The sequence below is a fragment of the Balaenoptera borealis genome, assembly GCF_965194805.1.
Source record: "Balaenoptera borealis genome assembly, chromosome: 14".
Lineage (NCBI taxonomy): Eukaryota > Metazoa > Chordata > Mammalia > Artiodactyla > Balaenopteridae > Balaenoptera > Balaenoptera borealis.
In genome coordinates, this window is record NC_138875.1 from 73,126,839 (window position 1) to 73,145,170 (window position 18,332).

Here is an 18,332-nt window from a genome sequence, read left to right on the forward strand (position 1 = left end):
AACCATGTATGCATATAACTGTGGGTTGGATGTATAAACAGGTGGTGGCCATTGCCGGCATGGATTCTTACCCAGCAGTAGGGACAGCTGTTACATATGCTTAATGACCCCAGCTGCAAACAGATGTGGAGCAGCTTGGCAAGTGTAGGTAGTAGAACTATGGGGCAGGTGCTGTGTGACCTCCAGCAGGTTACTTTACCTCTCTGATCCTTCAGTTTTCCCATCTGTAAGATGGGATACTTAAGCTCATAAATTAATCAAATCTGCCAGGCACACTATAGCTGTTAGCTCTTTACCCTCCTGACTTGGTCTCAACTTTAAGAACACTTGGAAATTTTTGGCTGTTGCTTTTTAGTGTATTTATCTGTATATGTGTTGTATCCCCCATGTTATTCTGGTGGGAGGGACACCTCTTACCTCCTCTGACTGGGCGTCCCTCAGAGGACCTGGCCTGGTGCTTCCTAGGCAGGAGGTGTTGGGTGAATAATGCACGGATTATGCCATGAAAGCTTAGGGACATTATTGTTAGTGATGTACTTAGCCTTATGTGATTGATTAATCAACAGTGTAATGATGTACATTGTAGAAAATTTTTAAGGGGCAGACAGATCTGAAAAGCTTGCCCCACCATCCAGGGCAGTGACTGTGAGAATCCTGGTATATTTCCCTCTAGCCTGTTTCTTAACATAGCTGATGTCCTTACTGGACTTTGAGCTTGGCATCCATGGCTTAGATAAGGCAACGTTTGAGCTGTTGGCAGTTTGCCTGCCCCCTAACCAAATCAGACGATGCTCAAGATACTTGGTGGTTCTTCCCCCGAGGGGGCAGTGAAGGGGTGTCAGAATCACCTGGGAACAGCCGTGCTATGGGGGGCAACGTGGCTGTGTGTGGGAAGGAGACAGTTCTCTACATATCGACCCAGGAGGATATGCATGAGCTAGAAAAGATTAAACGTATGTGTCTCTGTACAAATAAGTGTTTATATACAGCATACCAAAGAGAGGAAAGTTAGCAGAATATACACCTACCAGGGGAGTGGGAGACATTTTAATGTTACGTATTTCTATATTATTTAAAAATTTTTGCACTAAGCAGATAGATACGTGCACATTCGCAGACACATACACACACCTGTACGTTCAAGCACACCTTTAATTGAGAACAGTAATCAGGCTCCCAGTAGAATCCTCTTCATTTTCCAATTTATCCTGTTTTCTTTGCAACCTGCATTCTGTTAAGTGTTTTTTTGATTATGTCTCCTTGCCTCTTTCTGAAATGGGCTAAGACTATTCATTTCTCCTAATAATTTCCCTTTTCACATGGAGAAATTAAAAAATATCCTTATTTTCTGGTCTTCTGGGTTTTTTTCCTTTCCCCAGAGAACTATACATAATAGTATTTATTTCGTTTAGGGAACAACTAAAAACAGTTTAGTACTTTTCTTGGGTAATTTTTGACTGAAGTCGAATGTACACAGAAGTGCACAAATCATTAATGTACAGCCTGATGAATTTTCACAGGGAATTCCCAAGTGTGACCAACATTCAGATCAAGAAATGAATGTTCTGGCCCCTTCTTGAGCCTCTTCCCATCACTACATCTCCCCCGCCAGACATAACCAACCAGTATCCTGACTTCTAATAGTAGAGATTAGTTTTGTCTATTTTAGAGTTTTGTATAAACTAAAGCATATGGTTTGTACTTTTTGTGTCAGGCTTTTTTATTCAGCTTGTCGTCTTTTTTTAAAAAAAAATACAGCAGTGCCCCATCCCACCAATTTCATTAAAGAGTTCATGAAATGTTAAGATATATATATATGTAATATATATGTGTATATATATATATATATATATATATATATATATATATATATATAAATAGCTTTACTGAATATAATTCACTTAGCACACTATTCCCCCATTTAAAGTGTACAATTCAGTGCTTATTAGTACAGTAGTCCCCTTTTCTGCAGTTTTGTTTTCTGCAATCTCAGTTTCCCACAGTCCACTGCAGTCTGAAAATATTAAATGGAAAATTCCAGAAATTTTTAAGTTTAAGCAATTTGTAAGTTTTAAGTTGTGTGCCATTCTGCGTAGTGTGATGAAATTTCATGCCGTCCTGCTCCGTCTTGCCCGGATGTGAATCATCCCTCTGTCCAAGCGTAGCCGCCCGTTAGTCACTTAGTAGTCAGCTCGGTTATCCCATCAACTGTCATGGTATTGCAGTACTCATGTTAAGTCACCCTTATTTTACTTAATTATGCCCCCAAAGCACAAGTGATGCTGGCAACTCGGACAGGCCGAAGAGAAGCTGTCAAGTGCTCCCTTTAAGTGAAAAGGTGAAAATTCTTGACTTAATAAGGAAGGAAAAAAAAATGTATGCTGAGTTGCTAAGATCTATGGTGAAACCAAGTCTTCTATCCATGAAACTGTGAAGGAGGAAAAAAGAAATGCGTGCTAGTTTTGCTGTCACACCCTAAATTGCAGACATTACGGCCACAATGAGTGATAAGTGCCTAGTTAAGACGGAAAAGGCATTAAATTTGTACAGGAAAATATCTTGAGAGCCCACATTCACATAACTTTTATTACAGTATATGGCTATAATTGTTCTGTTTTGTTATAATTATTGTTAATCTCTTACTGTGCCTAATCTATAAATTAAACTTTATCATAAGTATGTATATATAGGAAAAAACATAGTATGTATAGGGTTTGGTACTATCCGTGGTTCCAGGCATCCACTGGGGATTTCGGAACGTATTGCTCATGGATAAGGAGGGACTACTATGTATTCATAGAGTTGTGTAGCCATCATTATGATCATTATGTTTTAGAACATTTTCACCACTCCCACCAAAATACCCATTAGCAGTCACCCCATTTTCCCTCAACCCAAAACCCTTTGCCCTGCCCTAGGCAACCACTAATCTACTTTCTGTCTCTATGGATTGGCCTATTCTGGGTATTTCCTATAAATGGGATAAATGGAATTTCATACACTATGAGGTCTTTGGGGACTGGCCTCTTTGACTCGGCATGCTTTCAAGGTTGATCCGGGTGGTAACATACATCATTCCTTTTTGTGGCCAAATATGATCCCACTGTGTTTTTGGTTTTTAATACAGAAAAACATCCTTGTGGAGTATGGACTCCGAAGAATTACATTCCTGATTGCCCAAGAGGTCAGTCCAATTCTCAACACATCTGAGGTTTTCGCATTCTTCAAGACTTGGTGCCATTTATTTGATGCTTACTCTGTAGATTGGGGTGGAAAAAATCAGTCCCTAGAGAAGAGATGGCTTTCCAAATGATTCATTCTAGAAGTGGACTGGGTTAGGGTTAAAAATCACAAAACAGGTCTATAAATATTTAAATGAGTCTTGCTTGATTTGTCTTTCATATGGATTTCTTTTTGCAGAAAGAATTTCCCAAGTTTTTCACATTCAGAGCAAGAGACGAGGTATGGTGAAGAGCAATGACTGGTTCTCGCTTCCCTGGGATATTTGATATTCATCAGCAAGAATATAGTCCTTAGTCCTTGTGGTATCCCCATATTCTAGAACATGCAACTTTTGTGCAGATTCCAGCCTTCCTCTGGGCTGGTATTTCCAGTGAGAGCCCCGTGTTGCTGTGTGGAGCTCAGACCTCACGTTTCCCGCCCTTTCAGCCTTCACTACAGGTTTCTGTCTCACCTGGGCACTTTTTGTACTTGCCGGTGTAGCTCTGTAAGACGGTTCTCCCAAACTCTTTTTCTTTTTTTTTTTTTTAGTATGTTTATTGGAGTATAATTGTTTACAATGTTGTGTTAGTTTCTGCTGTACAACAAAGTGAATCAGCCATATGTATACATATATCCCCATATGCCCTCCCTCTTGAGCCTCCCTCCCACCCTCCCTATCCCACCCCTCTAGGTGGTCACAGAGCACTGAGCTGATCTCCCTGTGCTATGCAGCAGCTTCCCACTAGCTATCTGTTTTACGTTTGGTAGTGTATATATGTCAGTGCTACTCTCTCACTTCGTCCCAGCTTCCCCTTCCCCCTCCCCATGTCCTCAAGTTCATTCTCTATGTCTGCGTCTTTATTCCTGCCCTGCCACTATGTTCATCAGTACCGTTTTTTTAGATTCCATATATATGCGTTAGCATATGGTATTTGTTTTTCTCTTTCTGACTTACTTCACTCTGTATGACAGACTCTAGGTCCATCCACCTCACTACAGATAACTCAATTTCGTTCCTTTTTATGGCTGAGTAATATTCCATTGTATATATGTGCCACACCTTCTTTATTCATTCATCTGTTGATGGACATTTGACCAACCTCTTTTTCTTATGTTCTTCCAGAACAGTGGTCGGCAAACTATGGCTTGCAGGCCAGCCCCCTGTTTTTATAACCGAAGTTTGATTGGGACAGAGGCCACACCCATTAATCACTTACTGTCTCCTGTGGCTTTCTTGCTCCAGTGGCTGAATCGAGTACAGTTGGCCCTCCGTGTTCACGGATTCCACATTCGTGGATTCACCCAACCATGGATGGAATCTCCGCAGTTGGTTGTGTCCGCGGATGCGGGACCCGCGATTTCGGAAGGTGGACTGTGGTTGGGACCGACCGTATACTCCGTCAGTCCCCTGGCCTTTTAAGAAAGAGTTTGCTCATCCTTATTCTAGAACAGGTGGGCTTGTTCCCAGCACAGATCCAGTCTCCACTAAACAGTATTTTAATTTATCCAAAGCCTTACTTTCCTAGTTAAGACGCATCCTTTCTTTAGCTTCTTCATTTTCTCTTCAGTCTCCAGCACCGTCAGTCGCTTCCTTCTGGGGACCAATTTCCACAAGGAAACTAGGGCTTAGTGACTTCTTGAGAAATACTCTGTGTGGTGGCAGATAGAGAACAACCTGGTGGTGCCAGCAGGTGCTGGGGACTAGCTAGGCTCCCTTGGGGCCAAGAGGCTTATGCCAGCACAAGATTCCATGCTCGTGGCTCTCCTCTGGACCATCGCAAAATCCCAAATCTCTTGAGCTCACAATTAGAGGACATCATGAATGCTTCATTCCTGAGTGCTAAACCCGCAAACACCAGGGATCTGCAGGACAGGGCGTGGATCAAGCAGGCACGCAGCCCCAGTGTCCAACTCCACCTGTGTCTGTGTGTCCATCTGTTTTCTCTCTCTGGTCGGCCCACAGTTTGCAGAAGATCGCATTTACCGTCACTTGGAGCCGGCCCTGGCCTTCCAGCTGGAGCTCAGCCGGTTGCGTAACTTTGACATAACTGCCATGCCCTGTGCCAACCACAAGATGCATCTGTACCTGGGCGCTGCCAAAGTGAAAGAGGGCACAGAGGTCACGGACCACAGGTTCTTCATCCGCGCCATCATCAGGCATTCGGACCTGATCACCAAGGTAGGATGTCACGGGGTGTTTCTTTCTCCCCCTGAACTTGTCACTCATGTGCTGGCCTTGCCTTCTTTGAATTCCTGCTCTGGGTCAGGCCCTGGGCTGCCCTCTGGGGATGTCAGGGTGCACAGGGCACACACAGCCCTGCCCTTGTGACTGACACTCCAGTCTGGGGACAGAGTGGGAGGTGGATAATGAAGTGGTCTGTTTTCATGGGCTGGCATGTGGATTCTTTCTTCTGTCGCGGAGATCTCTCAGCATGAGGAGAGAAGTGGGAGGATAGAAAAGAAAGATCCTGGTTTGTTAAGGGGATTTTTTTTGTACTTGCTCACTGCGTGAGTGGTCATGTCCCATTGTTTCTTGCCTTCAGAAAAGTAATTCATGATTATATTGTGAAGATTGCAAAAATTACTGAAAATATTTTTAAAAATCAAGGAAAAGGACCAGAATCCTGCCACTCAGGGGTCAGCCCTGTTGGTGACCCTTTCTAGGCCTAATTCCATATATGTATTGGGATTGGGTTGTAGGTGTAATGTTACAGATAGGAGCTCAGGCTGGACAAATCATTTAAAGACTTTTTTTTTTTTTTTTTTTTACTGTAGACCTCTTTCCATGTTAATGAAGATGATTTCCTTCATGCAATTCCCTTGCATGGATGTACATCTTGTGTGTGTAATGTTTTTTAACAAATCCCCTAGTGATGGATGTTAAGCTAATCTCAGTATTTTGCTGCCTCTGTCACCTAGATATTTTAATAACTTTCATGATTATCCAGGTATGGTAAGGCCAACAGATCAGGAGACAGTTGTGATCGAAAAGATGGTTTATTTGTTATCACAGATTCCAAGAGGAGGGGACATGCTGAGCTAGGGGGGCCACATGGGGAAGCACCAGGGCTGCTCAGGAGGCAGAGGGAGGGGGGATACATGGACAGGGGCCTTTATTGTGGATTCCGCAGGAAGGAATGGGTGAGGCAGGGTGAGCAGGCTTGGGATTGGCTGGCTTGAGTAATTTCAGCAGGCTGTGAGCATAGGGACTGTCTCTACTTGTCTGATACCTGGCCCTGGGGTGATTAGGGCCAGTGGATAGTGGCCTGGAGGGTGAGAGCCTGACAAGGAGGTAGTTGGGGTGTGGGGTCTGGATTGGTTGGTTTGCCTGAAAAGCATGCTCATGGGTGAGTTGTTTACAGGCTCTAGGAATCGGCTAACCCTGGGAGGGGCAGTCCCTCCAGGGTCAGCAAGGCCCAGCTGTCAAAGCATCAGAATACAGAAAATAAAAGAGGTGCTGAGTACACGAGACAGCCTTGGACATCCCTTTACCTCTGGAGGCAGGGCTCTGCTGTCTGACCTGGCATGCCTTTTGGAGGAGGGGGATGTTCTCCTTTCCCTTCGACTCTCTGGGCCCTGCACCCCTGGCCTAGCGGCTGCCCCTCCCCCCCTTCGACAGGAAGCCTCCTTCGAGTACCTGCAGAACGAAGGCGAGCGGCTGCTCCTGGAGGCCATGGACGAGCTGGAGGTGGCGTTCAACAACACCAGCGTGCGCACCGACTGCAACCACATCTTCCTCAACTTCGTGCCCACTGTCATCATGGACCCCTTTAAGGTCTCACCTCTGGGGGTGGGGCTCTCACCAGGCTCTAGGTTCACCTTCACTGGGACCTTCCTGCTCCAGGGTGTTGTCTCCTGGTGCTCGAGACCTGAGTTCCAGGGTGCATATGTGCATGTCTGAGCCTCACTTGCTGCAGGTGGAGAACAAACCTTCCATCGATTAATTCTAGAGCCGTTTCTCAGCCACCACCCCTAGGACCGTCCCTAAGGATGTTCCCCCTCTGTGGGCACGCTTCACGTTTCGGAAGACAAAGATGCCCAAAATGTCTTTTGCAAAACAAAATTTTGTCCTCTCCCTAGTTCCAGGCTCTGTTGGGGGCTGCATGTGGGTGGGGGAAGGGAGGTGAGAACCTGAGGTCTGTGGCTCAGCCGTTCTCCATTGGCTGGTTTTTCACGAGCAGGCAGAGTTTGTGGTGGTGATTCTGGATGAAAGACATTCTAGTCCATCAGCTTGGCATGTGTGGGGTGCAGAGGCCCATGCTGATTGCCCAACTCCACCAGTTCACATGGTTCCTAGAAGAGAAAATGCATAGGCTTGGGATGCATGATGGAGAGAAAGACAGGGTAACATAGGGGTGCTAGCTCTTATCAGCCTCAGTTTCCTCATCTGTCAGTGGGGGACAAAAATGCCAGCCTCTCTGAGTAATTATGGGGACAGAGTGAGATAATGAGTTTAAATGCTTAGCAGGATACCTTTGATTATTATCAGCTTATAGTTAATGGATACATGCCACGTATTCTCTGCTATATACGTGCAGTGCATTTTGCATTCAGTATATCTCATCTTTCTGTTATAATCAGAGCTAGAACTATTATGAGTGTGCGCGGAATGGGTCCTGAAATTGAATTGCTGTGGTTTGCGGCAGATTGAGGAGTCAGTGCGGTCCATGGTGATGCGCTACGGCAGCCGGTTGTGGAAACTCCGTGTGCTCCAGGCTGAGGTCAAGATCAACATCCGCCAGACCACCACCGACCACGCCGTTCCCATCCGCCTGTTCATCACCAACGAGTCAGGCTATTACCTGGACATCAGCCTCTACAAAGAAGTGACCGACCCCAGATCTGGAAACGTAAGGCCGGGCTGGGTCACAGAAGTCAAGTCAAAGTGGAGGCAGGCTGCCCAGAGAGCAAGACGTAGATTAAAATGGCACTTGGAAGCTTTGCTGTGTCAGATTGGGGCTGCTCCTCTGAGTTTTATGATAAACATGTTAGCTTCTGAATCCCAGTTGTTCATTCCTCTGGGAAGGAGAATGAATCCAAAGTTTAATCCAGTCTAGAACCATGTTTGGGATAAGATGTGGAGTATTATGGATGATTATAACACAGTTCCCAGGTTAGTTCAGTTAGGGAAATGGTATTTTCCCCAACTGTGTTTTGGAATAGACTTTTGTAAAATGAATCAAGTTTCCTATTGACTACTATACATACAGGTAGTAGATTACATGTATATATATAATCGTTTTATTCTGAAACACTTAAAGACTCTCAAAAAGTTGCCAAAATAGCACAGAGGAGAAAATTTAGTACAGAGAATACTCATGTACCCTTCACCCAACTTTCCCCAATGATAGCATCTTTTTTAACCAGAGACCTTGTCAAGACAGGAAGTTGACACTGGTCCAGTCTATTAACTCAAATGCAGACCTTATTTGGCTTTCACCGATTTTTACATACACTCTGCTTTGTTTGCAGTGTGTGTGTGTGTGTGTGTGTGTGTGTTAGTAGTATGATAATTACGGTTTTGGAGCTGTGTCTCCACATCTGTTTCCCACCGTGACAGAGAAGAGAAGATTATTCTCCCGGGCACTCACTTTGTTATGTGATACATGCTATGCTTCCCCTCATTGCATTTTTTATTGAAATATAGTTGATTTACAATGTTGTGTTAATTTCTGCTATACAGCAGAGTGATTCAGTTATACATATATATATACACATTATTTTTTTAATATTCTATTTCATTATGGTTTATCACAGAATACTGAATACAGTTCCCTGTGCTAGATAGTAGGACATTGTAGTTTATCCATCCTATATTTAATAGTTTGCATCTACTAACCCCAAACTCCCAGTCCATCCCTCTCCCACACACCCTCCCCCTTCACAACCACCAGTCTATTCTCTATGTCTGTGGGTCTGTTTCTGTTTCATAAAAGTTCCTTTGTGTCATATGTTAGATTCCATATATAAGTGATATCATATGGTATTTGTCTTTCTCTTTCTGACTTCCTTCGCTTAGCATGATAATCTCTGGGTCCATCCATATTGCTGCAAATGGCATTATTTCATTCTTTGTTCTGGCTGAGTAGTATTCCCTCATTGCATTTTCACTGAGGACTGGGAAGAAATAAATTGGGCAGGAGTGTGGTTCTCTGAGACTTGCCCTCCTCACTCTCTGTTTTTCTTTCTTTCTGGTCCAGATCATGTTTCACTCCTTCGGCAACAAACAAGGGCCCCAGCACGGGATGCTGATCAATACTCCCTACGTCACCAAGGATCTGCTTCAGGCTAAGCGATTCCAGGCCCAGTCCCTGGGTACCACCTATGTGTATGACTTCCCGGAAATGTTCAGGCAGGCAAGTCCAGAGGCTGAGACTCAGCACTGCCCAGGGTCCCCTTAGAGACTCCACTGGCATCCACACCCCCCCATCCTTAGTTACTCTTTTTTTTTTTGGCCACACCGTGCGGCTTGTGGGATCTTAGTTCCCTGACCAGGGATTGAACCTGGGCCTACGGCAGTGAAAGCACCAAGTCTGAACCACTGGGCCACCAGGGAATTCCCCTTAGTTACTCTTCTGAAGACCCCACTCTAAAGAACACAGTATTCGTGAAGGAAAAGAAACTAATATTGAGAATGACTTCATAGTATATTTTTCTAAAACAAACCTAATTTCATCCCAGTGATAAAAAGGAATATAATATAGAAACTTTGGAAAGTAAAGGAGAGTGGAAAGAAGGAAAAAGTGACGCCTTGTTCCACGTACTAAAGACGAATTGCTTACCATTTCCTTCTGGTCTTTTTAGTGCTTATATTAAGTGCTGGCTACATGCCAGGAACCATTCTAAGGGTAGACAGACCATGAGGAAGAGGATGGGGCCACTGCCTTTGAGGACTTTTTGGTCTACTTAAAAAAAATAATGTTTTATGTTTTTATGATTATTAAATATACACTGGATACAGAAAAATAGGAATAAGCAAATAAAATTTCACTCATAGGTAATCACTTGTCTACCATTGAGGACTGCAATAACATTTTAGTGTATTTCCTTCAAGTATGCTTTCTATGCCTTTATTTTTTTTACGTAGAAGGGCCTTTCAAGGAGACTGAGCACACTGGCATTGGTGATGTGGGTGCCTGTGTACATCTTCTCCATTGCCTTGTGAATGACGTTCATGAAACTGAGGTCGTGGACTTCTACTGTCCGCAGGAAAGCATCAGTGTACTTTAGGCATAGGAGATGCAGGATAGTAGGAAAAGCTGCCGTTTAGGGTCAGTAAGGCCTGGGCCTGAGTTCCAAATCTGTCCTTTGCTTCCTGTGTGTCCCTGGGCAAGTTCCTTCACCTCTCTGGGCCTCACTTTCCTCCTCTGTAAAATGAGGCTAATAATATTACCTACTTCACCAGGTTGTGGTAAGAAATATATATAAAGTATTCAGTAGATGCTTAATAAATGGAAACTTTTATAATTAAGAATGTCATTGTCTGTATCCTTTTGCCTCAGAAGTCACAGGCCATAAGAATAAGAAACAGGCAAATCAGCAATAAATCCATCCACTTCCTTTTAGATAAAGAAACAGAGTATGGTGGACAACCCATAAATTTGAAAACAGATGAAAATTTCTAAGAAAAATATATCTTATCAAAACTGACTCAAGAAGAAGTAGAAAATATAGATTATAAGCATTAATGAAATTGAATTAATAGTTCAAAAACATCCGTCTACTAAAATTGGGCCCAGACAGGGACTTCCCTGGCAGCACAGTGGTTAAGAATCCGCCTGCCAATGCAGGGGGCACGGGTTCAAGTCCTGGTCCGGGAAGATCCCACATGCCGTGGAGCAACTAAGCCCGTGTGTCACAACTACTGAGCCTGCGCTCCAGAGCCCGCAAGCCACAAATACTGAAGCCCGCGTGCCTAGAGCCCATGCTCTGCAATGAGAGAAGCCACAACAATGAGAAGCCTGTGCACAGCAACAAAGAGTAGCCCCCGCTCGCTGCAACTAGAGAAAGCCCATGCGCAATGAAGACCCAAAGCAGCCATAAATAAATAAATAAATAATTTGAAAAAAAAGCATTAATGAAATTGAATTCATAGGTCAAAAACACCCATCTACTAAAATTGGTCCTAGACAATTTTACAACAGTTGTTGTCAAACCTTCAAGGGACAGATAATTTCCTTTGTATACAAACTGTTTAGAGAATAGAAAAAACAAAGGGAATGCTCCTTAACTCATTTTATCAGGTTATTATTACTTTAATATTAATCCAATATAAGAACATTAGGAGAAAGGAAATTTATTATCTCATTTATGAACATGGACACAAAAATCATAATTAAAATATTAGCAAATGAAATCCAGTAATGATTTTTTTAAAAAAATTTAGACTAAATAGTATTTATCTTGTGACAGCTTGTATGGTATTAGGAAGTCTATAGTTTACCATGTTAATTAAGAAAGAACTTAAGGGGCTTCCCTGGTGGCGCAGTGGTTAAGAATCTGCCTGCCAATGCAGGGGACACGGGTTCGAGCCCTGGTCTGGGAGGATCCCGCATGCCGCGGAGCAGCTGGGCCCGTGAGCCACAACTGCTGAGCCTGTGCGTCTGGAGCTTGTGCTCCGCAACGGGAGAGGCCGTGATAGCGAAAGGCCTGCGCACCGCGGTGAGGAGTGGCCCCCGCTTGCCGCAACTGGAGGGGGCCCACGCACAGAGACGAAGACCCAACACAGCCAAAAATAATTAATTAATTAATTAATTAATTAAAAAAAAGAAAGAACTTAAGTTTCTCAATAGGTGCAAAAAATGTGTTTGAAAAGATAGTATCTATTTATAATAAAAGCTCTTAATAAACTAGGACTAGAAGGGAATTTTTTTTAAAATTTATTTCTGGCTGCATTGGGTCTTCGTTGCTGCGAGCGGGCTTTCTCTAGTTGCGGTGAGCAGGGGCTACTCTTTGTTGTGGTGCACAGGCTTCTCCTTGCGGTGGCTTCTCTTGTTGCGGAGCGTGGGCTGTAGGCACGCAGGCTTCAGTAGTTGTGGCACGCGGGCTCAGTAGTTGTGGCTCATGGGCTCTAGAGCACACCCTCAGTAGTTATGACGCACAGGCTTAGTTGCTCCGCGGCATGTGGGATCTTCCCGGACCAGGGCTCGAACCCGTGTTCCCTGCATTGGCAGGGGGATTCTTAACCACTGTGCCACCAGGGAAGCCCCGAATTTGTTTATTTTGATAAAAGACATCCACCTAAAATTAATAGCACTTAATGGTGAAATGTTAGAAGTATTCGCTTCAAAGATAGGTACAGATAGAAATATCCATTAACATCCCTTCTATTCAACTTTCTTTACTAGAGTTCTTGGCCAATGCAGAAAGATGAGAAAAAGAAATAAAAGGTATAAAGACTAGAAAGAAGGAAGCAAAGTTATGTTTTTCATAAATGATATAAATGCCTATACAAGAAATCCAAGAGAATTTATGGAACCAATTAGATAATACAGCAAGATTGCTAGATACAAGAGCAATATGCAAAAATTAATTGTACTCCCATAGACCAGCAATTATTGTAAAATCTAATTGGAAAAAATGCCATTTACAATATTAAGATCAGCTCCAAGTTTAGGGATAAATCAAACAAAAAACATACAAGACCTTTATGGAGGAAATTTTGAAACTTTACAGAAATACTTTAAGCCTAAATAGATATATCATGCTTATGTATGATGGGAAGCTTCAATATTATAAAGATAATAGTTCCCCCCAAATTAATACATTCAGTATAATTCTGGAGTTTTGGTGCAACTGAAAAATTCATAGGGATAGCAAAAATTCATGAATAGCAAAAACACTTTTGAAAAAGAACAAAATCAGGAGGACTTGTCTTAGCCATCCTTTAAAATGTCATTATTTACTTTCAAGCAGCAGTACGTACTACAATGTGTAATATTATTCTAACAGAGCTAAACAAATAGGCCAATGGAACAGAATAGAGTCTAGAGTCAGACCCACTTACAACAGAACCTTGATTGAATGCAGAGGTGGGACTCTGAATCAAGGGAATAAATTTCACTAAAGGGTACAAAGAAATTTCTTATCTAATGGGGAAAAACAATTTTCGATTTCTACCTCATCTGGTGTACAAAAATAAATTTCAAGAGGATTAAAACCACTTGGAGTGAGTTGAAAGCATAAGCATAGGAAAACTCCATAAATTTGACTATGTTAAAATTTAAAAGTTATTTACGTAAAAGAGAAAAGACAAACCCCAGATTGGGAGAATATGTTTAAATATCTGTTTCCAGCAAGGGATTAGAGCAATATTATCTACAGAGCATTTATAAATCAATTGGAAAAAAAAGAACAAGCAAAACTATAAAAAATATGGGCAAGAGTTATACTTAGGACATTGACAAAAAAAAAGGAGAAACTTACAAGATCAATCAATATATCCTAAGGTGCTCACCTCACTGATAATCAGTGAAGTACGGATCAATATCACAGTACAAAAAAAAAAAATCACAGTACAGTTTCACACCCAGCAGATGGGTAAGCATTAAAATATTTGACAAAGCCAAGTGTGGCCAAGTATATGGAGCAAAGGAGCTCTCACACCTTACTAGGACTGTAAAACAATCTGATAATATCCAGTAAATCTGAATTTTCACATACCCTATGACCCAGCAATTTCATTCCTAGGTATACACCCATTGAAACACTCATCCGTGTTTATTTAAAAAAAAAAGACCATAAAAATGTTGATTACAGCATTGTTGGTGTAGAATTGGAAAACTAAATGTTCCTCAAAAGGGTTATGAATAAATAAATTGTGATATATTCATATCATGGAAAACTGAACAGCAGGGAAAATGAATAAACCAGAGCTAAATTTATCAATATGGATAAATCTCTCAAATATATTGGAGAGTTGGAAAAATAAGTTGTGGAAGGACGTGTCCAGTGCAATACCATTATTTAAAGTATATGTCATGCAAAATAATGCTATGTTTTAAATGTCTGCACATATGATGAAATAAAAATGTAAAAGCATACAGAGGACTGATGGACAGTAATTCAGGATAATAGTTACCTGAGGGGAGCAGGGAGGAGGAGGGATGAGAATGGGATGGGGAGGGGTACACCAGGGACTTTAACTGCATTTTTCTTATTTCTTTAAAAAAAATCTTAAGCTACTATGGAAAAATTATGATTTGACAAAGCCATGAGATAGGTGCTTGGGTATTTATTTTTCTGCATGTATGCTTTAAATAGTTCATGATTGAAAAAGAGAGAAAGCAGTAGAAAATGTACTTCCTTACTGATGACTTCAGGTTTTTCTCTTTCCTGTCCTCTCTGTAGGCTCTTTTTAAAATGTGGGGCTCCCCGGACAAGTACCCCAAAGACATCCTGACATACACCGAACTAGTGCTGGACCCGCAGGGCCAGCTGGTGGAGATGAACCGACTTCCTGGAGGAAATGAGGTAAAGAACTGAGTCGCTTTGCTGTACAGAAGAAATGAACACAACATTGTAAATCAACTATACTTCAATAAAATAAAAAAAAAAAAAACTCACAGAGCCCAGCCCCTGGCCGGAATCACCCTTTAAAAAAATTTCCTCCTGGGGGACTTCCCTGGCGGTCCAGTGGTTAAGACCCTGCACTTCCACTGCAGGGGGCGCGGGTTCCATCCCTGGTCGGGGTACTAAGGTCCTGCATGCTGTGCAGTACGGCCAAAAATAAATAAATAAATAAATTCCTCCTGAAGAAACAAGCCCGTTTTCTTGTGCATTCATGTCCTCGCCAGGTGGGCATGGTGGCCTTCAAAATGAGGTTTAAGACCCTTGAGTACCCAGACGGGCGTGACGTTATCCTCATCAGCAATGACATCACCTTCCGGATAGGATCCTTTGGCCTTGGAGAAGACCTACTGTACCTGCGGGCATCCGAGATGGCCCGGGCAGAGGGCATCCCCAAAATCTACCTCGCTGCCAACAGTGGGGCCCGTATCGGCCTTGCGGAGGAGATCAAACACATGTTCCAGGTGGCTTGGGTGGACCGGGAAGACCCCCACAAGGTACGTGATAAAGCCGGGGTGGCAGTGTGACTGCACTAAGCTCCTGTTGTATTTTCTGTGGGGGTGACAGCACCTCCAAGGGGGCGGGAAAAAATCTTCTTGCTCTTTGTGTAGACAGCATAGATATCCATAAAGTACATAAACAGGCATTAAAATTTCATGGGAGGGGGTGACGATTAGGAAAAAAGGTGTAAATAGGATCCTTAGGGGGACAATAATGAAAAAAAAGTTATTTTTTATGTAAACACAGAGTTAATACGTACTGAGCATCTCTTGAACGCAGTGCACACCAAGGATGCAAATGTGAATGATAACATAATCCCCGGCCTCAGGAAGTTCTTAAAAATCATCCAGGAGACCTAGAGACACCAGCTACCATAAAAGGCAAAATGAATAGAGAAAAGCATACATCTTGTAATGTGAAAATGCAGGGGACAGAGTCATTCTTTGCAACCAGAGCATGAGTTCTCAAGGGGGTGGCATTGCCCCCCCCCCAAGGGGGCAAAAATTATTCTTTTCATGTAAAAAGCATACACGTACATATATATGTATACATACATACACACATTACATAAACAATATATCTATAATAAAATTTTATTGGGGGGGGTTGGCATTAAGGAAGAAAAAGCTCCGTAGGGGAAAGAGAATGAAAAGATGATTAAAAAACATTAAATCAGAGAGCCCAGGAAGAAAGTGAGGTTGTGTTGTAAGGACGAGTGGAAAGCACAGAGCAGACCTTCAGTTTATTGCTGTTATTAACACAGTATTAACATCAGACAGGTGACTGTGTTATTAACATGGTGTTATTAACACCCCTGCACGCCCCCCCCATCACAGTGTTGACATTAAAACAAAACAAAACAATGGCTGTTGAGTGCAGGAAGCTGGACTCATAGCCTTACTGAAGTATATATTTTTAAGGGAATTAAGTACCTGTACCTGACTCCCCAAGACTACACCACAGTCAGCTCCCTGAACTCCGTCCATTGTAAACACATCGAGGAAGAAGGAGAATCCAGGTAAATAACTTACCAGGCAGCTCCTTCATTTTGCCTGTGGTTAATTTCAGCTACTCCCAGGGAATCTGCCTCTTCGCCTCTGGGCTTCTGACAGTATATCAAGCAGGTGGTAGTGTTTGTACAATGGGACCCCCGAGCTCCACTGGGGGCACTGATAGCTCAGACACCTGGGGCATCCTTTAGGGTGAGCCCATCCTTGTCATCCCCAAATGAGGCACGCCCTTCACAAAAATAACACATCGTGCAAGGAGAATTAGGTTGGATTCCCACAGTGTCCCCAGAGCTGCAGGTTCACATTTTGTGACCAAATTAGCCAAACTGACTCAGCGGTGATTTGGTGAGCTGGGAAGATGCGGGGAGGGCCTGCTCCATGAGAACGTCAAGGGCAATACCGACTGTCTTTTCCAGGGAAGGTTGTGGGTTTTTTATATCAGATTCTGATTTAAATCAGAATTTCCCAGGCTGAGTTTCCTGGAATGTTAGTTGGTGATTTGGGAGGATGGGAGGGAGTGAAAATTTTCCATAGTCAAGTAAGTTTGGGAAACACTGGGTTAAATGAGATCCAACAAGCATCTTTATTGCAGGCTTTCTCAGAACATTTAATGCACTGAAATGCCTTGTGAATCCCTAATGGGTTAGGCTGTACAGTGTACTTATGTGGCCATGGAATCTTGATTGATTGATTGATTGATGATGAACCAAGTGGCTTCTCCTTGTATACCCCCATGTCTCTGTAGACCAAAGGCTATTCTAGATTGCTTCTGGAGGAGTGCAGGGTGGGGTGACATTTCATTAGGACAGCCTCTGAATAGGCAAACTTTATCTTTGGTTGGAGGGATGATGATTATTGATGCTGTACTTGCCCTTCTAGAAACTTTAGGGCCAATCATCAGGGGCCTAGACCCCTGCCTTCATCTCACCTCTGGCTGCTTTATCACTTTCCAATCCCTCACCTTGCTTAGCCTTCCTTCCTCGGGTCCTTGGGAAACGCATCAGCCTTGGATTTTTCTGGGCTAGAGCTCAGTGTTTAACTCGCATTTGGTTCTTGAAGGTATGTCATCACGGATATCATTGGGAAGGAGGATGGCCTGGGCGTAGAGAATCTGAGGGGCTCAGGCATGATTGCTGGGGAGACCTCCCTGGATTATGATGAGATTGTCACCATCAGCTTGGTGAGTCCCCTCCTATTTTCTTCTCCGTCTCAACTTTTTATTATAGAAACTTTAAAATAGTCAAGAAAGTAAAGAGAATTGCTAATGAGCCCTATGTACTCATCACCAGCTCCAACAATAATCAGTGTGTAACCATTCCTATGTCCCCAGTCCCTCTGCCCCCCTGTTCTGGAATATTTTAAAGCAAACTCCACTTATATCTTTCCATCTGTAAGTACCCCAATGTGGATCTTTACTAGATTAATGCTCCCCCCCTCATTTTTTTAAAACATAACCACAGTACTGTTACACCCAACAGTATCAATGGCAGTTCTTTAATATCATCAGAACACAGTTTGGGTTCAGTTTGAATAGTTATCTCAAAAATATCTTGTTACAGTTGGTTGGTTTGAATCAGGGGCCAATCACCTCTTATTTAAAAGGTACTGAGTATTTAGAAGAACTTCTGTCCAATTTTAACTAGTACCAAATGACTCTCTTCCCGCTCCCCAGTTTGGCCTTTTCAAAAATATTTTCTGTTTCTGGTAGAGTTGTAGTAATAGTACTTTTCAATGGTAAACTGTCACTCAAGATATGATTTTTACCTTCAGTGTTGTATCTTCAGTTTCCAAGGTGAAAGATGTTGGCCATGAGTGTCTTCCTTAGGCTTGTTTTCTAGATGTCATTTAAATATGTTTCATATATATTTCAAAATAAAAAGATTTATGCATATATTTACATATTCCAAAATATTTTTATTTTGAAGGATATAAAAAGATATGTATATTTTTATATATTCCAAAAATATATAAATATATATGTATCTTTTATTTATATATATACAGACAGGCACACCTCAGAGATGTTGCAGG

The 18,332-nt window shown here is 42.5% G+C and overlaps 1 protein-coding gene across 3 annotated transcripts in view; it reads left to right on the forward strand.

The window, feature by feature from the left end:
• The window catches only part of ACACB (acetyl-CoA carboxylase beta), a 142,921-nt gene that overhangs the window by 109,727 nt on the left and 14,862 nt on the right, over positions 1–18,332 (forward strand). For 2 of the 3 annotated variants that reach the window (XM_082354421.1, XM_082354422.1), the window contains 10 exons: positions 3,128–3,184; positions 3,421–3,462; positions 5,186–5,401; positions 6,842–6,997; positions 7,869–8,072; positions 9,423–9,578; positions 14,572–14,694; positions 15,018–15,287; positions 16,212–16,309; positions 17,361–17,481. In XM_082354421.1, coding sequence (XP_082210547.1) covers positions 3,128–3,184; positions 3,421–3,462; positions 5,186–5,401; positions 6,842–6,997; positions 7,869–8,072; positions 9,423–9,578; positions 14,572–14,694; positions 15,018–15,287; positions 16,212–16,309; positions 17,361–17,481 — 1,443 coding nt within the window. Of the gene's footprint in view, positions 1–2,271; positions 2,339–3,127; positions 3,185–3,420; positions 3,463–5,185; positions 5,402–6,841; positions 6,998–7,868; positions 8,073–9,422; positions 9,579–14,571; positions 14,695–15,017; positions 15,288–16,211; positions 16,310–17,360; positions 17,482–18,332 lie in introns of all 3 variants that reach the window. The other variant, XM_082354420.1, reaches the window with a different exon arrangement.